General features: G+C 38.8%; 1 protein-coding gene across 3 annotated transcripts; it reads right to left on the reverse strand.

Annotated features, from left to right (window-relative positions):
- Positions 1 to 984: 984 nt before the first annotated feature.
- Positions 985 to 18,933, reverse strand: SLC39A6 (solute carrier family 39 member 6). Of its 3 annotated transcripts, none has more exons than XM_074340125.2 (10): positions 18,787 to 18,933; positions 15,940 to 16,893; positions 14,325 to 14,508; positions 13,215 to 13,384; positions 11,678 to 11,896; positions 8,093 to 8,198; positions 5,651 to 6,028; positions 4,474 to 4,554; positions 3,008 to 3,198; positions 985 to 2,202 (listed from the first exon to the last, which is right to left on the reverse strand). In XM_074340125.2, exons 2-10 carry the CDS (start codon positions 16,882 to 16,884, stop codon positions 2,050 to 2,052), a joined length of 2,427 nt encoding a protein of 808 aa, XP_074196226.2. In that variant the 5' UTR covers positions 16,885 to 16,893; positions 18,787 to 18,933; the 3' UTR covers positions 985 to 2,049. The 3 variants fall into 3 exon arrangements, with proteins under 3 accessions (XP_074196226.2, XP_019596379.3, XP_088654088.1); XM_019740820.3 differs by having other exon boundaries at positions 18,545 to 18,932; XM_088797962.1 differs by lacking the exon at positions 18,787 to 18,933 and adding an exon at positions 18,541 to 18,676 and having other exon boundaries at positions 15,940 to 16,889.
- Between the last annotated feature and the right edge of the window lie 120 nt (positions 18,934 to 19,053).

Raw genomic sequence — 19,053 nt, forward strand, 5'->3', positions numbered from 1 at the left:
TTATTTGTGTCTCTTTTTTCTATCAGTCTGGGTTGCCCCCTCGCCCAAAGAATCAGCTTTTGGTCCATGTTTTAATCTGCATTTTCCACTAATGTCCATTCTCCCCCCCACAGAGCCATGGGTACTAATTACTTAAATCTTCCACATATCCACTAATGGGTTCAAACTGGAGTAAGAACTATCGTTCCTTTTCATCCTGTTTTGTGGGCTGGTAGAGTATATCTTCCACCTTTAGAATCTCTGTGAAAGGAATAGGCACATGTCTGTGTTCCCCACACTTGAGGAACACTTCTGGCTGTTCCAGAACTTCCTCATCTTGCACTGATATAGCAGTGGCACTAGGGTAAGTCTGTGGGCTTCTAAAGCAGAGTAATCATTCAGTCAAAGGAGATACCTGATCTTATCCTCTCAGGTAGCTCCAATTTAAGTAATTCTTGTTACTCAATCCCTTTCATTTGGTTTGGGGAATACAATGCTTGTCCAATTGTCTCTTAGTAGGCCCTAGGTGAAGTGTAGCGTCTTGTCCAATTTTTTCTTATTATTTTTAGAATGCAGGGCAGGGTGTTAATGCTTCTTGAGCTTAAGGCTCTGGTTGTTAAAAAAAAAAAAAAAAAAAAAGCTAGGAATAGCTTGGAACAAACTGTGGGCCAATATTTTTTGAAGTGCCCTTTGTGATAAATAATTTAAAATTGAATAAGGCCACCCAATACAGTAATATAAATGAATTGACAAGTGTACTATAATCTTGATTGTACTGAATAAAATCAGACATCTCAAATTCATAGAACTAGAAAGTAGAAGAGTGATTACCAGGGACTGGGGGAAGAGGAAATGAGGAGTTGTTTAATAGGTGTAGTTTCAGTTCTACAAGGTGAAAAGATTCTGGAGATCCACTGTACAACAATGTGAATATACTTAAAACTACTGAACTATACACTTGAAAATGGTTAAGATGTTAAAAAAAATAAAATCAGACATCTAACATCAAGCTTACATGGGGAATTTATTTTGTAGAAAAGCAACATTTAGAGAATGCCACAGACAGCCCTAGTATGTCTAAAGTACTATATAAAAATAACAATTGCTCATAATGACAACACTGAAGCACTGAAAGATACCAAACTACTTTCTGAATCCAAAAATCCAATTATACTCAGTACCGTTTTAATGCCCTTATCTCAAAGTTCTAATACATTGACATTTGGTAAGCCAGATACTCATCCAATCATGTAACTTCGGGCAGTACCTAAGTTGGCGATATCCAAGTCTTCTGGCAATACATAAACTGTCATACTCATCTGGTGTATCTCCACCCAAATATTTTAAAATTCAAATTTCTTGGTCAAGCGATATAGTGCTTGACTTCATTAAATATATTTAGACGTTTCTACTATACAAAGTTAAATGTACAACTAATTAATAGAAAGTGCTCACTGGTTTTATGACAAAAATGTTTAGGAATGTAACTTTATACTTATAATGCCTTTTTAATTTAAATCTAAAATTGCCCCTTTTATTTTATAACCAGTTTTGTGTGGTTTATTTTGTAAGAAACCTGTATCTTCTTAATTCTTACATATTCTTTTCTCCTTATTTCTTAGTTTAAATTCAGTACGAGCTTTATTGGTATCTTAGGCTTCATGTGTCTTCTTACTCCTAAATACCAGCAGTTCTTTGGAGGCCTAAAATCCAGCATGGGAATTACTGTATTAAATTAATTCTAGAAAAAACATTCAAGACATTTTTCCTGAAATATACAGAACATGTCATGCCAAATATCTTGTTTATACAATAAACTGGTAAAATTGGTAAATTGCACATATAGCTTATATTCCCAAAATAGAATAACTTAAATATTAAAATGTACCTTTTATGTTACCACCATAACTGACCTCATAGGCATAACAAATGGCAATATTCAATATAAAAATCACAAACTCCACTAACCTTAAATGCTGCATATCACAGCATACAAACTCTCGTTTTCCTATGACCTATTCAAACTATAGACAGTAATTTTTTTAAGCTACTCTAGCATTTATACCCTAATTAGAAATTTATACGAAACACAATTTTATGTTCAAAAATGGAAATAAGCAACATAATTCCAAAACCCAAAAACATCCCAGCATTCTGTAATAAGAAATATCCCCAGCGGCTACATCCATGGTCACAAGCATCATTGTGAAGCATCTCAGGTACCTAAGGGAAGGAAAAAAAAGCAATCTTTAAGGTCTCAGAACTACAGATTAGTTTTTATAAGAATTTGCAGGCCAGTAGACAGTAGACTAGCTTTATATGTAGGCTGGATATAGTGAGTCAATTCCTTAAAACATAACCACATACATACTGATTCTAGCTAATAATGTCACATAGTATTTCCTAGCAGTTTAACTAACAATGATTATTTATGATACGCTCAGCAAGTCATATTTATATTGGTCCAGTTTGCTCCATGGAGAGCTGTATTTGATTACCCTGCTTTAGTTTCTGCCTGTATCTGAACTGAATGTAACATATGGTTTACTTGAGTTCAGATATATGGAAGCACTACACTATATAAAATAGAGTTTTAGCAGTAAGATTGGTGGGATTGTTATGTGGACTTTGATGAAAGAGAGGTGTATCTCCTTTGTCCATCAATAGGGAACTTTTAAGCCTTTTGGAGTACACACAGCATGCTGATAACATGTGGCTTGTGTTAGGTTTCCTACAAATCTATACACAATTCAAAGCATATTACTGAGACTCTACTGACAAAAAGATGTATCAGAGGGAATAGATATTTCTCTGTATCCTCATACATATTAGGCAGGATAAAGATGTACTTGTGATCAACAATCCAAAAAGATAAACTCTAAAGGACCTATATTTTATATATTCTCTTGTTGAATACAACTTCTCACGACTACTGCATTTAATCTAAAGCCTTTTTTAAAGTAAGGTTTCACTAAACATCTTGTTTTATTGTTAGTCAATATTGTAATTTGATTTCTGGAAAACTTACCATATCAACCAGAGCAACATACATGAATAAGCCAGCAGTAAGTGCAAATATCCACATAGATACATTTTCAGCATAATGACCAATGAAAATTCCTGTTGCCATTCCAAGGTATGCCAGCATGGCCGACAAAGCATTATAAAGAACAGCCTGCTTAACAGTCATGCCAGCCTTCAGTAAAACAGCAAAGTCACCTTTGACAGAAAACAAAAAGGGAATAAAGTCACTGAAAAATCATTTTTAAGATACACATTCAAGAGACTTCCTAGAGCTAAAGAAGAGAGATTTTTTGCAATGGTCTTTGAAGATCATCTTGAAGAAAGTAACTATTTGCTGAAAATCACTGTTTCTCAGAGTGGAAAGGGAACTATATTCTTACCATGAAATATCACAGCAGCTTTTACTTGTTTTTAGATATTTAGTATAACTGCAATATTAAGGTAATAGCCAAAACAATTTTTTTAAAAATCGAGATCATTCTATACAGAAAAACAAAGACTTCCTAGATTTAAGAAATTCTCCAATTTTTTTGAGAGAGAGAAAAAAAGCAAAATTAAGAATTACCCAAGGCTAACTAACAGTGTTACCAGTATAAATCACCCTAACAGCTCTATAAACTAAAAAATATTTTTTTATTCCAAGTTTTTCTTAAGGCGCCCACTTTGTTAATGAGTGATAAATACCATGAACCCACTCTTGCACTCTTGTACAATCTTCAAGGAGCTTATAATTGGCTACAAAGAGGAGGGTAAAATTAAATGATGAGCAAACGATAAAGGTAATTTATAAATAACCTAAAGAGTCTAATGTTTTAGCTATAAAAGGAGAAAGAAAATGAGATAAATTAAGACGGGAAGAGTTAAGACAGGCTTCATGGAGCATGAAGGATCTAGAACACGGAACATAAACTAGATGTTGATTATAAGCATTTTGCAGGCAGATGGCAGGCCTTCTGAATGGCAGAACGGATGCCAAGGAACAAAAGTGAAAATGGTGTGTACAAATATGTATCTGTAAGAAGAAAAAAAAGGACATGAATTGGGATCCAGAACAATCCTGGGAAGGTTTTTTTCCTTCAGCTCCAATGAGATTTTCTTTGCCAACTGCTCTGTTAATGGAAAATGATCCCTTTGATTCCTGTGGTCTAATTCATATTGTGTGTATGAAGATAACAATCAATGACGTCACTGGTATGCTGGCATAAGATACTTAGTAGGGGAAGAGGACAAGAAAGGGGGCCCAGGTACCTCTTTGGCACCCCCACATAGACAATCATGTAATTGTACTGATAGGGTCAGATTCTGGCTGGAAAGAAAGTGCTCAGTAAGAAAAGAAAGCTGGCTAGGTTAGCAGGCTTATAAGAAGGTATAAAAGTTATGAGGAAGCTTGCTAGACCTATCATTAGCAAAAGCCAGTGACACTAAGACAATTTAGCCATCTGGAAAATACCATTTATATGGTTCTCTTACCTAACTCATGAGGCAACTCATGACAAAAGACAGCAACAGAAGTACTTAATCCACTCGATAAACCTTCAGTAAAAGCAGCACCTGTGTAGAAATCAATCAGAAAAGGATTGGCTACATTATTTCGTGGGTGCGTTTTTACAAAATCTTACCAGCATACAAAATAAAAAAAAATACATTCTGATTGTGACTAAACAGAACTTTCCCAATTGCACTCTGTATCTTCTTTGTAAGTGATCTCAGATTATATTCAATTAGGTGTAAATTTCCCAACAGAGCACAAGCTGGTATGATTGAGAAGGGAAGGTTCTGCTGTCTTAAGAGTGATAAGGTGATCTTACACAAACCTGAGAAGTAATTGCTGCTGCATAAAACACCTATTTAAAAATATAAAATAAACTGATTTTAAAAGGGTTATGGGAAAAAACTCAGCAGTCAAGAGTATACACGTTTCACTAGCCTCAGAGGAATTCTCTATGTAATTAGATTGGTTTACATTTATTCTTTCACTGTCTTACAAAGAGAGTCTAACACAAATAGCTCTCCTCCTTTTCAAAGCTAACATATTGTACAAATGACCCCTTGTAAACCCTGACGGAGCATTTGCGTATCCTCCTTGTCACTTCTGTGTGCACAGCACAGAGGAAGAAGAGCACCGGGCTCCCAGGGAGCCAAGGCCTGGGCTCATCTCGCCGGCCCACAAAACAGCACTGTCTCCTTCGGCAAGTAGTTCACCTGACCAGGCCTCAACTGCCTAATCGGTAATTATTTCTATGGTTTGTCCAGCATTAAGTTACTAAAATTTGTAAGTATTCTATTATCTCTTAATTGTGGTATAATAATTGCAAAAATTCTATACTTCCTCTTTGGATAGAGACTGGTAACTGAACTTATCAGATATACAAAGATTCCTTTATAGCATGAAAGAAAAAATGGTAGAAAAGATTCTTTTATCTTAATAAGTATTGTTTATATTGCACGTAAGAAAACTTAAATGTACAGGGGGAAAAAACTCACAAGTGCTCCAAACACATTAGAGCCTGATCTTAAGACCTTGCAAATTAAAACAACTTTTGGTAGTTACAATTTAGGTAACGGGCTAGGCACAGCTCCTAGCACTTAATCTCATCTAACATTTAGCGACTATTGCAGACTCAACCAACAAAGGGAAAATGTGTACCAATTGCTAGGCCATCGCTGAAATTGTGCAGGCCGTCACCCATGATCACCATCCACGCCAGTGTGGCAATGCCGGCATCTTTCAGCTCCTCCCGAGAGTAGCGCTGACTGTGACTGTGGGGGTGGTGGTTCTGGTGGTGGTGGTGATGGAGAATATGATGGTAGTCATGGTGGTGGTGAATGAGATCGTCTGATTGGCCAAGTGTATCATGGAAATGGGAATGGCATTTATTCTTGCACCCTCTGGGTACATATTCATTATAGACTTCTTGTGGATGAGCGTGAGCTATCATGACCTCTTCTTCTTCCAATATTGCTGGCTGTTGAGAATCAAAGTGGGAGGCCTCTTGTGAGTCTGCTCGTAAATAACTTTCAGGTCCTAGGTATAAAAAAAAGGACATTGGGACAAAGTCAGAAAGCTTTGTTAATGTGCTTAAACACACTTCAAACATTCTCACTGACAATTAAAGTAAAAAATGATCTCAAAGAGTGGCAGCTCTCTCCCATATACCTGTAGAACTAAGCATTAGAGTATTATTGATTAACAACATCAATAGATTTTAATGAGTTTTAGAAATTAAATGGTCTCACATATTAAGACTGGATTTTAAATGTTACTCTTCAATAACTACCCCAGATCTGCCTTTAATTTGTTCTGCTTCCTTACATTTTTCAAAGATGACTTTTATCCTGATATAAGAAGCACATACTTATTTTAGAAAAATATTTAATAAAAAATACTGAAAATTGGAAATAAAAAAACATACATAATCCTGCTAACTTCCTCTTTTTGAGGGCAAAATTCAAGGAAAAACAGAAGAATCCAAAATACCATCATCACCAAAAACCATTATCTACTTATATAAAGAAAAGTAAGTTGCAACAATAAGGTTTTGTTTTTCTTTGTCCTGTACCCTGGTATCACTTTTCCTGACACTGCGGCCCAATTCTAGGGCAGCTATTTCCTCTCATCATTATACACTTCACTAGAGTCCATTACAAAGGTTGAAGAGAAGAGATGCAGGAAGAAGAGCAAGAACATTTCACTTGCTCTTCAAAGAAAAACAGTATGTTGGAAAACAAAGTTAGACAGGAAACCTTACAAATAAGCAGGAGGCAACAATGAAGTTTTTCTCCCTCCTTAGTCAGCAACTATCTATTGAGCACCTACTCTGGTCCAGACACCCAGCCAGACAACGGGGATAGAATGGAGCAAGACAAAGTTTCTGCCTTCAAGAAACTTACGTTCTTGTGGGGAGAAAGCCACTAACAAGGAAAAACACATGTATAAAGAAGGTAATTTGAGGCACTAGAAAGTATGGGAAGAAAATAGAAAGGGGTAATATGAAGCAGCGACTGAAAACCTTTGTATTTGGGTAATCAGGGAAAGCCTCTCAGGAAGAGATACCCGAGTTGAGATGTGAAAGACTGGAGGAATTTATGTGAAGATCTGGGAGAACAGTATTCCAAGCAGGTAAAAAAAAACAAAACCAGCAGTGCCAGTCCCTGAGACAGACCTGGTGTGCTCACAGGATGAAAAGGAGGCCAGTGAGGCTGAAGAGAGTGGACAATGGGAGAGAGTGGAGGGCAGGGACGACCTTGAAGGTCATGGTGAGGAGTTTTGTTTAAAATTTTAATCTTCACTAAGTCTGTCCAACAAGAAATGCCAAGCAGACAGCTAAGTTATACAAAAAATAGTAGCTTGACAGTGGAGAAACATGGTAGACATAACGTTGGCCAAGTGATCAAAATGAACACCACCCATACACGATAAAGAGCAGCATGTCAGGTGGCACACAGTGTAACTAAAAAGGAGACAGTAATACTGTGATATTCCTGCCAAACTGATCAAGCCAATGGAACATTAGACAAACCCAAAATAAGGGGCAATGAGATGCAACATTTGATCCTGGACTGTACTCTGTACCAATTTTTTCCTTTTGGGGGTGGTGGGGAGCATAAAGCATGACTAAGACTAGATAATTACAGTACAACAGCACTAATTTCCTGTTTTGATAACTGAACTATGGCTATCTAAGAGAATGTCCTTTTTCTTAGGAAACATACACTTAAGTATTTAGGGGTAAACAAGCATCGTATCTGCAATTTACTCTCAAATGGTTTAGGAAAAAAAATGTGTGCATATGTGTACAGAGAGAGGGCACATGATAAATGTAGGTAAAATAATTGGGGAATATAGGAAAAGGACACAGAAATTCTCTGTACTGTTCTTGAAATTTTCTATGAATCTGAATTTATTTCAAAATTAAAAATTATGGAAAGAGATGTAAATACACAGAGAAATAACCAACTCACTGGTAATTAAAAGTATGAGATTAAAAAACAAAAAAGACACGGTCCCATCTTTTTTCTAGACAGTCCAAACTGTCGGCAAATCGAGAGCAATGAACTCCCTCCAGCCCTCAGATTTGAAAGGACTTACGTTCATCTGCATCTCCTTTCTCCTCATTTGTTGAAATTTGAGATTCATAGTTAGACAACTGCTTCTTAATCTCCACATCATCATCATTTTCAGGTTTTTTCTGATTCTAAAATAGAAAGGGACAGCAACACTTTAAAATAGTTGATTTGCTTATGTATACAGCTTTAAATAAATAGTTCAGCAAGAGAGAGAGAAAAAGACAACAGAGTCACAGACCTCTATTGGAATAAAAGCCACCTAAGGGCAGGGCCTGTAGTTCCCTTGCACAGTACCTAGTAGTGTCTCCTGGGTGCAGTAACTGTGCAGAAAGGCGAAGAATCTGCCTTGATAATAGAAATGTAGAAAAATCACCTTCACCTTTTTGAATGTCCCCTAGGTCATCTACTCTAAGTGTGGTCTTACATAAGCAGCACAGCATCCCCTGGGAGCTTGTTAGAAATGCACTCTCAGGCCACACCCAGACCTAATGAATCAAAATGGAGATTTTAACTAGATCCCCAGGTGACTCATACGCATTAACATTGAGCTCTGCCTCAGGTTATCAATTTAGAACCATCCAGAGGCATTTTCTTCAGGCATTTAGTAATCTGCTAACCAAGAGTGTATAACAATAAGACAGGACAGGCTTGTCACTTTCCTGGTATAAACATCACTTTATACCAGGACAGGCTTCCTTGAGAAAGTGACATTTATACCAAGAACTAAAGATGAGCAGGGGTTTACTGGGGAAGGAAAGGGAGGCCGTATTCCAAGGAGGGAGAAGAGTGTATGGGCAAGTCCTAAAGCAGGAAGGGGCCAGCCCTGACTGGAACAGAAAGGACAAGACAGGGTGGGAGAGATAAGGCTGGGTGGCTGGAGGAGACCAGACAACGCAAACCTGTTAGGAGTGGTGGACTTTGTCCTATAAGCAATGAGAAATCACTAAAGGAAGGATTTTAAGGAGTGGAGTCCAGCCTCATCAGATTTTCATTTAGACAAACCACTCTGCCTGCTTTGCTCTAGATTGGGAGAAGACAAAATAATGTACACAGGCCAGTTAGGAGGCAACTCCTGTCACCCAGGTGGGAGGTAAGCATGGCTTGGACTAGAATAATAGCAAAGAAGATGGAGAGAAATGGCAAGACTCTGGATATATTTAATAAAACTAGGTTGGCTATAGGAGGAGGGAGCTGTCAGATGACTCTCAGGTTTCCAGTATGACCAATAACTCTTACTGGTAGAAAGAGAGTTTGAGGTTGAACTATTACTATTTATATCAAGTATGAGATGTCACCCTAATTTGAATAGAGGTTTTATACAGACATATATAGCAGGTAACCTAAAACTATGATACCCAGAATTTCCTAGGGGTGCAGGATGGATGTCTTCAGGAAAATCCTAGGTAAACTGTCCTGGCTCCAAAGAGCTCCCAACACTTGCCATATAATGGGTAGTTTATTTTTCTTTTTGAGAGAACTATATGAGATTAAAAACCGTTAAGTAAGTAAAACTAAGATCTGGATGCCCTTGAAAAAAGATACTTAATGCATTCTAAAAAGGAAGAGAATATAATAATGTTTGCAAAACTCCTGTGGGAAGTCTTTGTCTAGAAATTATGCTTACTTGCTGTTTAATGTTTCTTATACAGTCAACAAATAGTTTTTAACCGTCTCTTATGCACTAGTCATTGTTCTAGACATTGGAGATATAGCAATAAACCAGACAAAGAAGTCCTCTGAAGACCTTACATTCTAGTAGAAATTATTTTAGTTTAGAACAGAGATTATCACACTTTGACTACAATCCACAGTCATATATGTAATATATCCATAGTAATATATGCAATAGACTGTAACATTACTGTTTCATTTTAAAATGTTGATCATATTACAAGATTGCTTTCATAACTCCCTGAGTTATAATCCAGAGTTTGAATAACATTGTCCTGTATTAGATAATAGACAGCCTACCTCTTAGAGTTCCATGTTAAAGAGGGACAGATTCAAGTTATCTTTAAGGAAAATTTGAAAGCCAAATTGAAATTACAATGCTCAATAAATTATGGCATTTGGAACACAAAAACGGTAAAACCAACCAACCTCCAACCACCCCCGTTGAAAAAACTAAAAATGATCTTTTGTTGTTTTAAGGTAAGAATAATTCCAGAGAACGTAAAGAGTAGGAAATTTTCTCAAACCAGTCCACATGAAGCAGTGGGGACAACAGGAACATGGAAGATGACTTCCTGGATGAAGAATGAATAAGCTATTATTTCACTTCTTCCCTTTAAATTTAAGTCCAGTAAAGAGAAGGTTCAAAATATGCAATTTGAGATTTTAATGAATGTAAACTCCATAAGGGCAAATATTCATAGGATGGAGCAGGAGGCTATTCTCCTGTTCACACATGCACTTGTTTCCAACAGTGAGCTCTATGCTGAGCAAGAATCAACGATGTTATTTTTCAAGCCTCTTCTTGCCAGCTATTGTTATTTTAACTGCACAATTTAGTAACTTATTGTTCAAACTATGTGATCATGTTGAGAACAGTTACTTCTATGAAAAATAAAGTTAAATGGTTTTGAAAGATTCAAAGGCAGTTGCTTTTTTTTTAAAAAAAAAGTCTATCGAATTATGTAAGGTGACAACTATGTTTAAAATTTTAAAAATTTCCAAACTTTGATTCTACATTCAAAATAGCTTTACAAGTGTGTAGCCTCTTGATCAATTTTAGAGCAGCCAAAACTGGAAATTGGAGATGAAGCAGCATGGCTATAGGAAAAAAAAATCATCACACAGAACTCCAACTCAGAGAAAATCTTGGTGAACATCAAATGACCAGAACGAGTGTACAAATGTTTTAAGTTAAATTCAAATGTCCAAGATGTGTATGTGTCCTTTTTAAGAGTCCCAACAGTCTTTTGACCGACTTGCCTGGGCACGTCAAAGAGGCAGATCACCACAGGCAACTCAAAGTTGTTTTTTACCAGGAATAAAGAGCCTACTCTTTGGCTTCATACTATTTTCTGGTGACAGTTTGTAAAGGGAAAGTCTGTGAATGTCACAAACTCTTTCGAATAAAACAGAATATTCAGCTACGGAGTGAATAAAGTTAGTCACATAGTGAATCATAACTACCAATAAATATTGATGATGTATCCATGATACTTTTTTCTTAAACCACTTTACTGAGGTATGATCAACATATAAAAAGCTGTATATATTTAATGTATACAACTCAGTGAGTCTGGGGATAAGTACACACCTGTGAAGGCATCACCACCATCAAGGCCATAATCACCATGCTTCTGATCTTCAAGGCACTGCTTGTGCCTTGTTTGGTCATTTATCTAGATGTTTATCTTTGCCTTTCCTACCTTCTCATGAGATTGAAGGGAGTTCCGGAGATAGAGAACTCCAGGGTTATAAAGGTATAGAATTGCTCTCTGTTAATTCCTCCGGGAGCAAAAAAGGATTTCAAGAAAACTCAACCCCATCTCAAACGAAGACTATATACTCTGGACAAGTTCTACTAACAGTTTAGTTAAGAGTGCTACTCTAAATAAACATCTGATGCATCGTACATACTCAGTACACTTTTTCTTACCTTTTTCTTCTTATCTTTAAATTGCTTGATCAATGTGAGCACATGCTCAACAAGAAACATGAAATACAAGCCTCCCAGGGCTGTCAGACCCTTCCATGTGGAATCAAAATAGGTGCTTTCTTCTATGTTTTGAGAAGACAGATGACTGAACACCGGCCCCCTCTTCATTTCCATGGCTAGTCCTTCATGGCTGTGACTATGGTGATGACTTGCATGAGACTAAAAGCAGAACATACATTTTATAAGGTCATTACTTTCACACATCAGAAAAATGGGCTAAGATAATAAGGTCAAATTGGAAATCATTCAGAATTAGGCAATTCATGGGATATTTCAGAATGAAGGTAAGTTTGGATATTAAAAATAAAATGAACAACAAGCAGCTAGTTTTCTAGAGCTTAATGTATACAATGCACTATAACATTTAAGAGTGGGTCTATTCAGTGTAAAGACAGATCCATTTCCCAATGATCCTCATAATACATAGGTAATGGGTATTTTCAATGTTTGACAAGTTACCATGGCCACAAATAATAGGGAACTGCCAGACTTAATGGGCAGGTAGTGTTTATTGCTTATACTCCCAGCTGAAAAGTTCATACCAATATCATCAGTGTGCTTACAAGAAGCTCAGTCTGTGTAATAGGCCCTGGCACATACCTGAAATCCAGGTACAGTGCCCAGTAGTCTGCAAGGCAACTACTGCCTGCATAGGTACACGGCCCAGTAGCCTCCAGGGAACTAGTGCCTGCATGTTAGGAAATCAGGTGTGGCACATACTAACACAGGGGAGATTGGGAGGGAGTCACATGCACATACCACTTTGTGCAACAGGTATTCCTGAACCTCTGCCATCTGATAGTCAGGAAGTTCATCACAACAAAAGAGTTACCTTTCACTACTGAATGAAACATGATGAGATATGTAGTAATCTAGGAATAGAGTAATTTCCCCCCCATTTGCCTGCAAATCTCTAAGGTAATTTAGAAAATGAGATCCAAATATTTCCTGCCTATGCACCTATCCCAAATATTTAATGGAAAAGTAAATCCACTTCACCAAACTTGTTTTTATTTAAGAATTTAGTCATGTCACAAGGTGTAAATCTCTAAATACATACATAAATTCAACTCTGAAGAAAAACTCTTAAGTTTCTTGGGTACACAGAGTCACATTTTTGTTTCTATAGCAATTACACTGACATGTAAGCAGGTGACTCACACTGCTGCAGTCTGTCACAATACTAACATCTGGGTACAATCTGTCTCCTTTTATTAACTGGTTTCCAAAAAGTTAAAGTAGTCTGTATTTAGTAAATTCCCTTTAAAAAGAAAAGTGAAAAAATGAACATGTCCTAAAATTTAGCACAAAAAAGCAGCTTTTGGTTACCAAATATATGTTAAAATCAACTCCTCTAAACCAAATTTCTAACCTTTCATACATATCAATGCAAAGAATTCTAATACAAACCCAAAAAACACATGTATGTTTTTAATGTTGAATAAAACACACTAATATGACAAACTTCCGTACTTACATGTGGAAGAAGGTGTAAAAATGCATCGCCACTCAAGGTCCCAACAGCCAATGCCACAAGGAAACTCAGGAGAAACTTGAAAAACACCCGATTCATCAGAGGCACAAGGATAACACCCAGCAAAGACAGGAAACTGATGATGGAAATGGCGATAAAGCCACCAACCCAGGCTGGCAAACAAAACAGAACAAAAGAAAAAGCATACAATTGATAAGGTGTAAAGTACAGACTTTGGAGTAGCATAAAGCAACTTGTAAAAGTAGGGAAGTTAAAATACAAACTCAGTGGAATAGGACTGTGGTAACAGAGCATTAACCAAGAAATAGGCTCAAATGAACAGTCTGACTAAACGCTTCAGATAAAGAGCCTAGTGGAAATGAGCCTAGAGGAAAATTCTTCAACTGGGTGGAAAGGAGGGGAAAAAAATGGTAAATAAGCATGAATTCTCGCTCACTTGGGAACTGAGTTTTTAGCTCCCATAACACCTAAATTATGAAAGAGGGCAAAGTTTAAAAAAAGAAGGAAGAAAGGAAGGAAGAAAGAAAGAAAGGAGAGAAAGAAAGAAACAAAGGAAGAAAGAAAAGGATACGGGTAAACAAAGCAATTATTTCCTCAGTAAACAAAGCAATTATTTATTTATTTCCTCAGTAAACAAAGCGATTACTTATTTATTATAGTTTTTGAGCACTGAAACTGTACACTCTAGCAGCAGAGCTTATCCTAGTTTAATTTACTAATAAAAACAGATCAGAATTAGGCTCCTAAACAGCAGAGATTAACTCCGACCCTTCCTCCTGAACAGTGACAACATATAAAAAGCCCAAATTTTGGATGGGAGAACCTCAGACAAGTTACAACTTATGTTTTCTCCCCCATACCCTTTGTTTTAGACTAAGGCTAAACTAACACAGACAAGTTATAATTGAAGTCTTTTTTTTTTTTTTTTAAGGTTAAGACTAACACGCTTTCTTCACATTTAAGGCAGAGAACAATTAAAATGGCATATTTGAAATTATGCTGAAAAATGAATAGGCTGATGTAAATACAAGGAAAACTACAACATAAAAGTATTTATTGGAAACTATTAGTACATTAATAACGCAATTCTACCTATTTGTAAAGAGTAGGTCTTTGGAGGGATTTCAGCTTTCTTTTCACTCGTTGTATGAATCAGACATGATCTAGCATCAATTTGATTGATGATAGCGGGACAGAGGTAGTTGAACTCTGTTACATTCAGCAGTACTTGGATGCCTATGCCATGAGATGTAAGCAGCTTTGACGCGTTGAAACACTGAAGAAAACAAAACAGTTAAAATCACCAAAAGGCATTCCCATTAGAGAATCCAAAAATGTTGTTTGATGACACAACACCCTTTCCTCATTGAAGCTTACTTCTTTAATTTTTTAAGTCAACGCTAATTAAAATCAACTTTTGATTTGAGTACTTTGGAACTTGCCTCAAGCTGCCTGGAGATACTGTGTCACAATAGTGGTATCCCATTTCTCTGCCTATTTCTTCTTGGAAGAAACAGTCACATCACTAGTCACCCAGGGAGAAAGCCTCAAGTGGAATAAGCTTGAGGATAAATGAACATTCACAAGCCTGTTAACTCATTGTATAAACCTATTAAGGAAATGAGCTTTAATTTCAAGATGGGGTTCATTAGAGATTGAGAAATATGTTGTTTTAGTACTAACGCTACCCTACCTGGCCTAAACAAGCCCAAGACACATCACTCTTCCAGCAATGACCGTACTTGCAAAACTTAGCTCAGTTCTGTCTACATATCTGGCAAAAAAAATTCTGTATGAGAGGCTATTAAATTATGTACATTACTCTCGAGCAGGGCAAGGCTGGTAATAAAACAAACCTGTACCGGCAGGCAGCTGTTTCAACAATTTAATTAGCTGACTAGTTTGAAGAGAACCTCCTTTGAGCAATCTAAGCCCCCCTCATACTCCCAAAATTGGCAGTAGCACCTGTTTCTCATCTTCTATAAAGTTATTTTAAACTCTCACAATTCTTGGTTAATACTACTCGGAACAAACTTTATCACCAGAGTGGCTATGGGAATGACCATTATTAGTACCGGTAGGATTATCCCAGAATTAGTACAGATGGTTTGAATGAAGTACTTAAGTTTCGCAAATTAACATATACAAATTCCTTGTTCTTGACACTTTTAGTCAAGGCGAACTGTGTACAGTCTGGAAGCCTCGTTTTGGAAAAACAAATGAACTCAAAACTTCACTGCCGACATTCAGTTGTCCAGTATGTTGTTCTTGATAGCATTGTGATCTGTCTGCCAAAGAGGTAACACTGTTCTTGCATGCTTCCGCCCCTTCAACCACACCTTTCCCTGAATCATAAATTCTCACTCCTGCTTTTCTACCTCCCTTTTTCTACTTTTATTAATAATATTCACCTTTAAAGATTTTCCCCCAAATAACTTTGATATCTACTTTCTATACTTATCTTAAATTCTATATTAGAAGGTAGTTTGAGCAGGAAGCACTATTCTTAGTATCACCCAAGTTTTGTATCAGAAATGTTTACAACATAGTAGGGACACTTTGGGCCAAATGCCTTGCTGACAAAGTAGAAATTCCCTTTTCAATAACCTCACCATTTTATTAAACTCCTTACACCTACAGATAGAATGGCAATGACAGGACTGATAGGCAGGCATACTGATTAAAATAAGAATAACACTCATCTTACCTCCTGAGTATTTTCATTTGTGATTCTGGAATACATAAAGTCTTTTCTGGGCTCACTCACAGATTCATTTGTTTTCCTCCTAGCCAGTCGGCTCCCACGGCTCTTTTCTGTGATACTGTAGGGTGGAGTGGAACTGCTCACATCTTTGGGGAGAAGTTTTCCAGGTTTTGGAGTTTCTATTGTCTCTAGAAAGTGAGTTCCTTCAGAAACAGCGTTATACATAGTTGAAGTCACTTCACTAGCATCAACACCGTCCTTGATTAAAACATTCCTTCTACCATTGGCATGTTCTGATTGGCGAGATCCTTTCCCCTGGCTGTTTCTAGGATCTTTACCTGAACTATCAGAGTCATGGTCTGGGCAAAGAGCTTTCCGATTATTTTTACCAGACGCAGCGTGATTACGGTGAGAATGATGCTCGTGGTCAGAGTGATGCTCGTGGTCAGAGTGATGCTCGTGATCAGAGTGATGCTCGTGGTCGGAGTGATGCTCGTGGTCGGAGTGATGCTCGTGGTCGGAGTGATGCTCGTGGTCGGAGTGATGCTCGTGGTCGGAGTGATGCTCGTGGTCGGAGTGATGGTCGTGGTCGGAGTGATGGTCGTGGTCGGAGTGATGGTCGTGGTCGGAGTGATGGTCGTGGTCGGAGTGATGGTCGTGGTCGTGGTGTATGTGGATTCTTTTCATCTTATCTATGCCTATATTCTGAAGCAACTTCCTGAAACCTTCAACTGACAAGGAATCATTTTCTCCATAGCGATGGAAAAGTTGCTGTAGATGATGTCGCTGTGTGGTAACTGCCAAATCAACATTAATGCCAGATTCCCAGTTAGGAATAACTTTCTCAGTGGTCTGAGGGAAAGCCGTTGCTGGTTCGGGTTCACGAAGGGGGTTTGTGACTGACAGGGTGAAGGTCAGGATCAAGACTACGGATAAACTCGTCGCCATTTCACCTTCCTAGAGAAGACACACACACAAAATTTCTTGCTTTCATTTCTAAAACAATGAAGAACTCTCATGCTGAAAACTGATGTCTAATCAAGGTTTACAAAGCATCACTTAGTGTGACAAGTGTACTGCTAAGTACTGTGAAAATATAGAGAACTAGAGGCCTGGCCTCTACCCTGCTAAAACGTGAAACAACTGGAGTACAGTTGAGTACTAAGAGATTTGCACTGTAAAACAACAGTAATTCAGACACTGGAGAGATCCATGTGGCCACAGCCATATTGGCAGCTTCTTATTGTGTTGAGAACAATGACTCAAAACAAAACCCAATTACCTCTACCACCATCATCATCATTTCATAAAACAATTATTTTAACATCAAAGAGAGTAAATATGGCAATCTCAGAATAATTCTCATTTAAAATTTTTCTTAAACTATATACAAATCAATTGAAGGCTTCTTTCTCCCAGTACCACTCCTCAAACTCACCCAACTTTGCCAGTTTCTTGTATGTGCCTCAGGATATTTTCTACGCATACTCAAGAAGATATGTGCTTTATGTGTTTTAACCACACAAATGCGCTATTTTTCCTCCACTCAACAAATGACCTCTTTCCATGTCAGTACATATAGACTAATCTCATTCTTTTGAATGACTGGATAATAATAGTTCCTTAAGTAAATTAAACTTCATAAAAAATACCTTTGCCATAAACCAGTGAAAATTTTATCAAACTATCACTCATCCAGACAATGGTGTCTGGAACCAAAGGCCTACGCTCCAAAGAGGAGTCAGGAATCCAGTGGAGCCTGGAAAAGCAGAATTCAGTTAAACCGAGGAAGGTATAGTCCAGATAAGCGGATATCTCAGGACCAGCAGATGTCCAGCACCAATGATGGACAGTAATCGTGACCAAACTCATCTGCCTCCAGGGAAAGACCCAAAGGTCGGATTCTGGAGCAAGAGAGCAAGGGCCTGGGGCGAACTAGCTCCATCATTTTCAGCTGTTCTTCCTCGTACCAGGAAAAGCTGGAACCCCTATTTTACAGGGTGACTGAGAAACCACATGAACGGATGTACGTGGGGGAGCTCCAAACAATGTCGGCAGTGTTGCACAGCTGCGGTCGATCACACTAGGAACCGTGGAACATGGAAGTATACAAATACCACAGGGCTAGACTCCTGAAAGAACAATCTTTGGAGCCTGAAGTTTTACTAGGACATGAGAACCATTAAGAAATCACTCGTAAGAGAGAAGCAAGGAGCGAGGTGGGTGGGGACGAGCACAGACGGAATGTTCAGGGGCAGCTCCGTGCCTTTCTCCGGGAAGGATGGATGTTGAAGGCGGTCGCCGACCCTCAGGCGGACCTCCATCCCTGCAAGCCCGCGTGCGTTGAAGGAAAAAAAAGAAAGCGCCGAAAGAAAGGACCTGGAGAAAGGGGCGAGCGGAGAGAACCGGAAAGAGGGCACACAACTGCTTCTATGGGCTTTATATTTTTAAACACGACCTTACCTTCTTCGAATAGACGATGAATAATACAGACCGTTTCTTCAGAAAAGTCCTCCGTTGGACCCCAAAGCCCATCTGTGCACCTCAAACTGGGACGTCAGGCCTCCACGTCCCCTCGGCAGCCCCCTCCCGGACCTGCGGGACTTACCTCTCCGCGGCCTCGCAGTCCCACGGCCCGGCCCCGCGCGCAGGTTCAGTTCCCCGCAGGCGGTCCGGAGGGCTCGGAACCGGCCCGTGCTTCTCTCTCTTTCTAGAACCCTCTACACGGCACGGAGAAGCGGCGGTCTCATCTGCTCCGCTGCCCCTCAGTCCCGGGTACCGCCGCACAGCCACCGGGAAGCCGCGCCCCACGCGCCCTCGCCTCCCAGGAACAGGACAATTACTAATTACCGCCGCGCGCAGCGCGCTGCCGGGAACCACCGCCTCCGTCGGCCCAGACTGCCGGGCATGCGCAATGTGGCTTGGAACCCCGTCCCCCGTTGGCGAATCCGCGCGTCCGGCTGTTCGCCGGCGCCGCTGGGCTCGCAGGGGAGGGATGGGGCGAAGGCTCAGTCCGATTGAACTGTGAGCGCCGAGACCAGCTGGGGACCTTTCCTTTGATTCCCCCACGCCCCTGCGCCTCTCTGAGGTCCGAGACTTGCTTGCTAAAGCTTCCCG

The sequence above is a fragment of the Rhinolophus sinicus genome, chromosome 4 (genome assembly GCF_057876585.1).
Source record: "Rhinolophus sinicus isolate RSI-liver-muscle chromosome 4, RSI-T2T, whole genome shotgun sequence".
Lineage (NCBI taxonomy): Eukaryota > Metazoa > Chordata > Mammalia > Chiroptera > Rhinolophidae > Rhinolophus > Rhinolophus sinicus.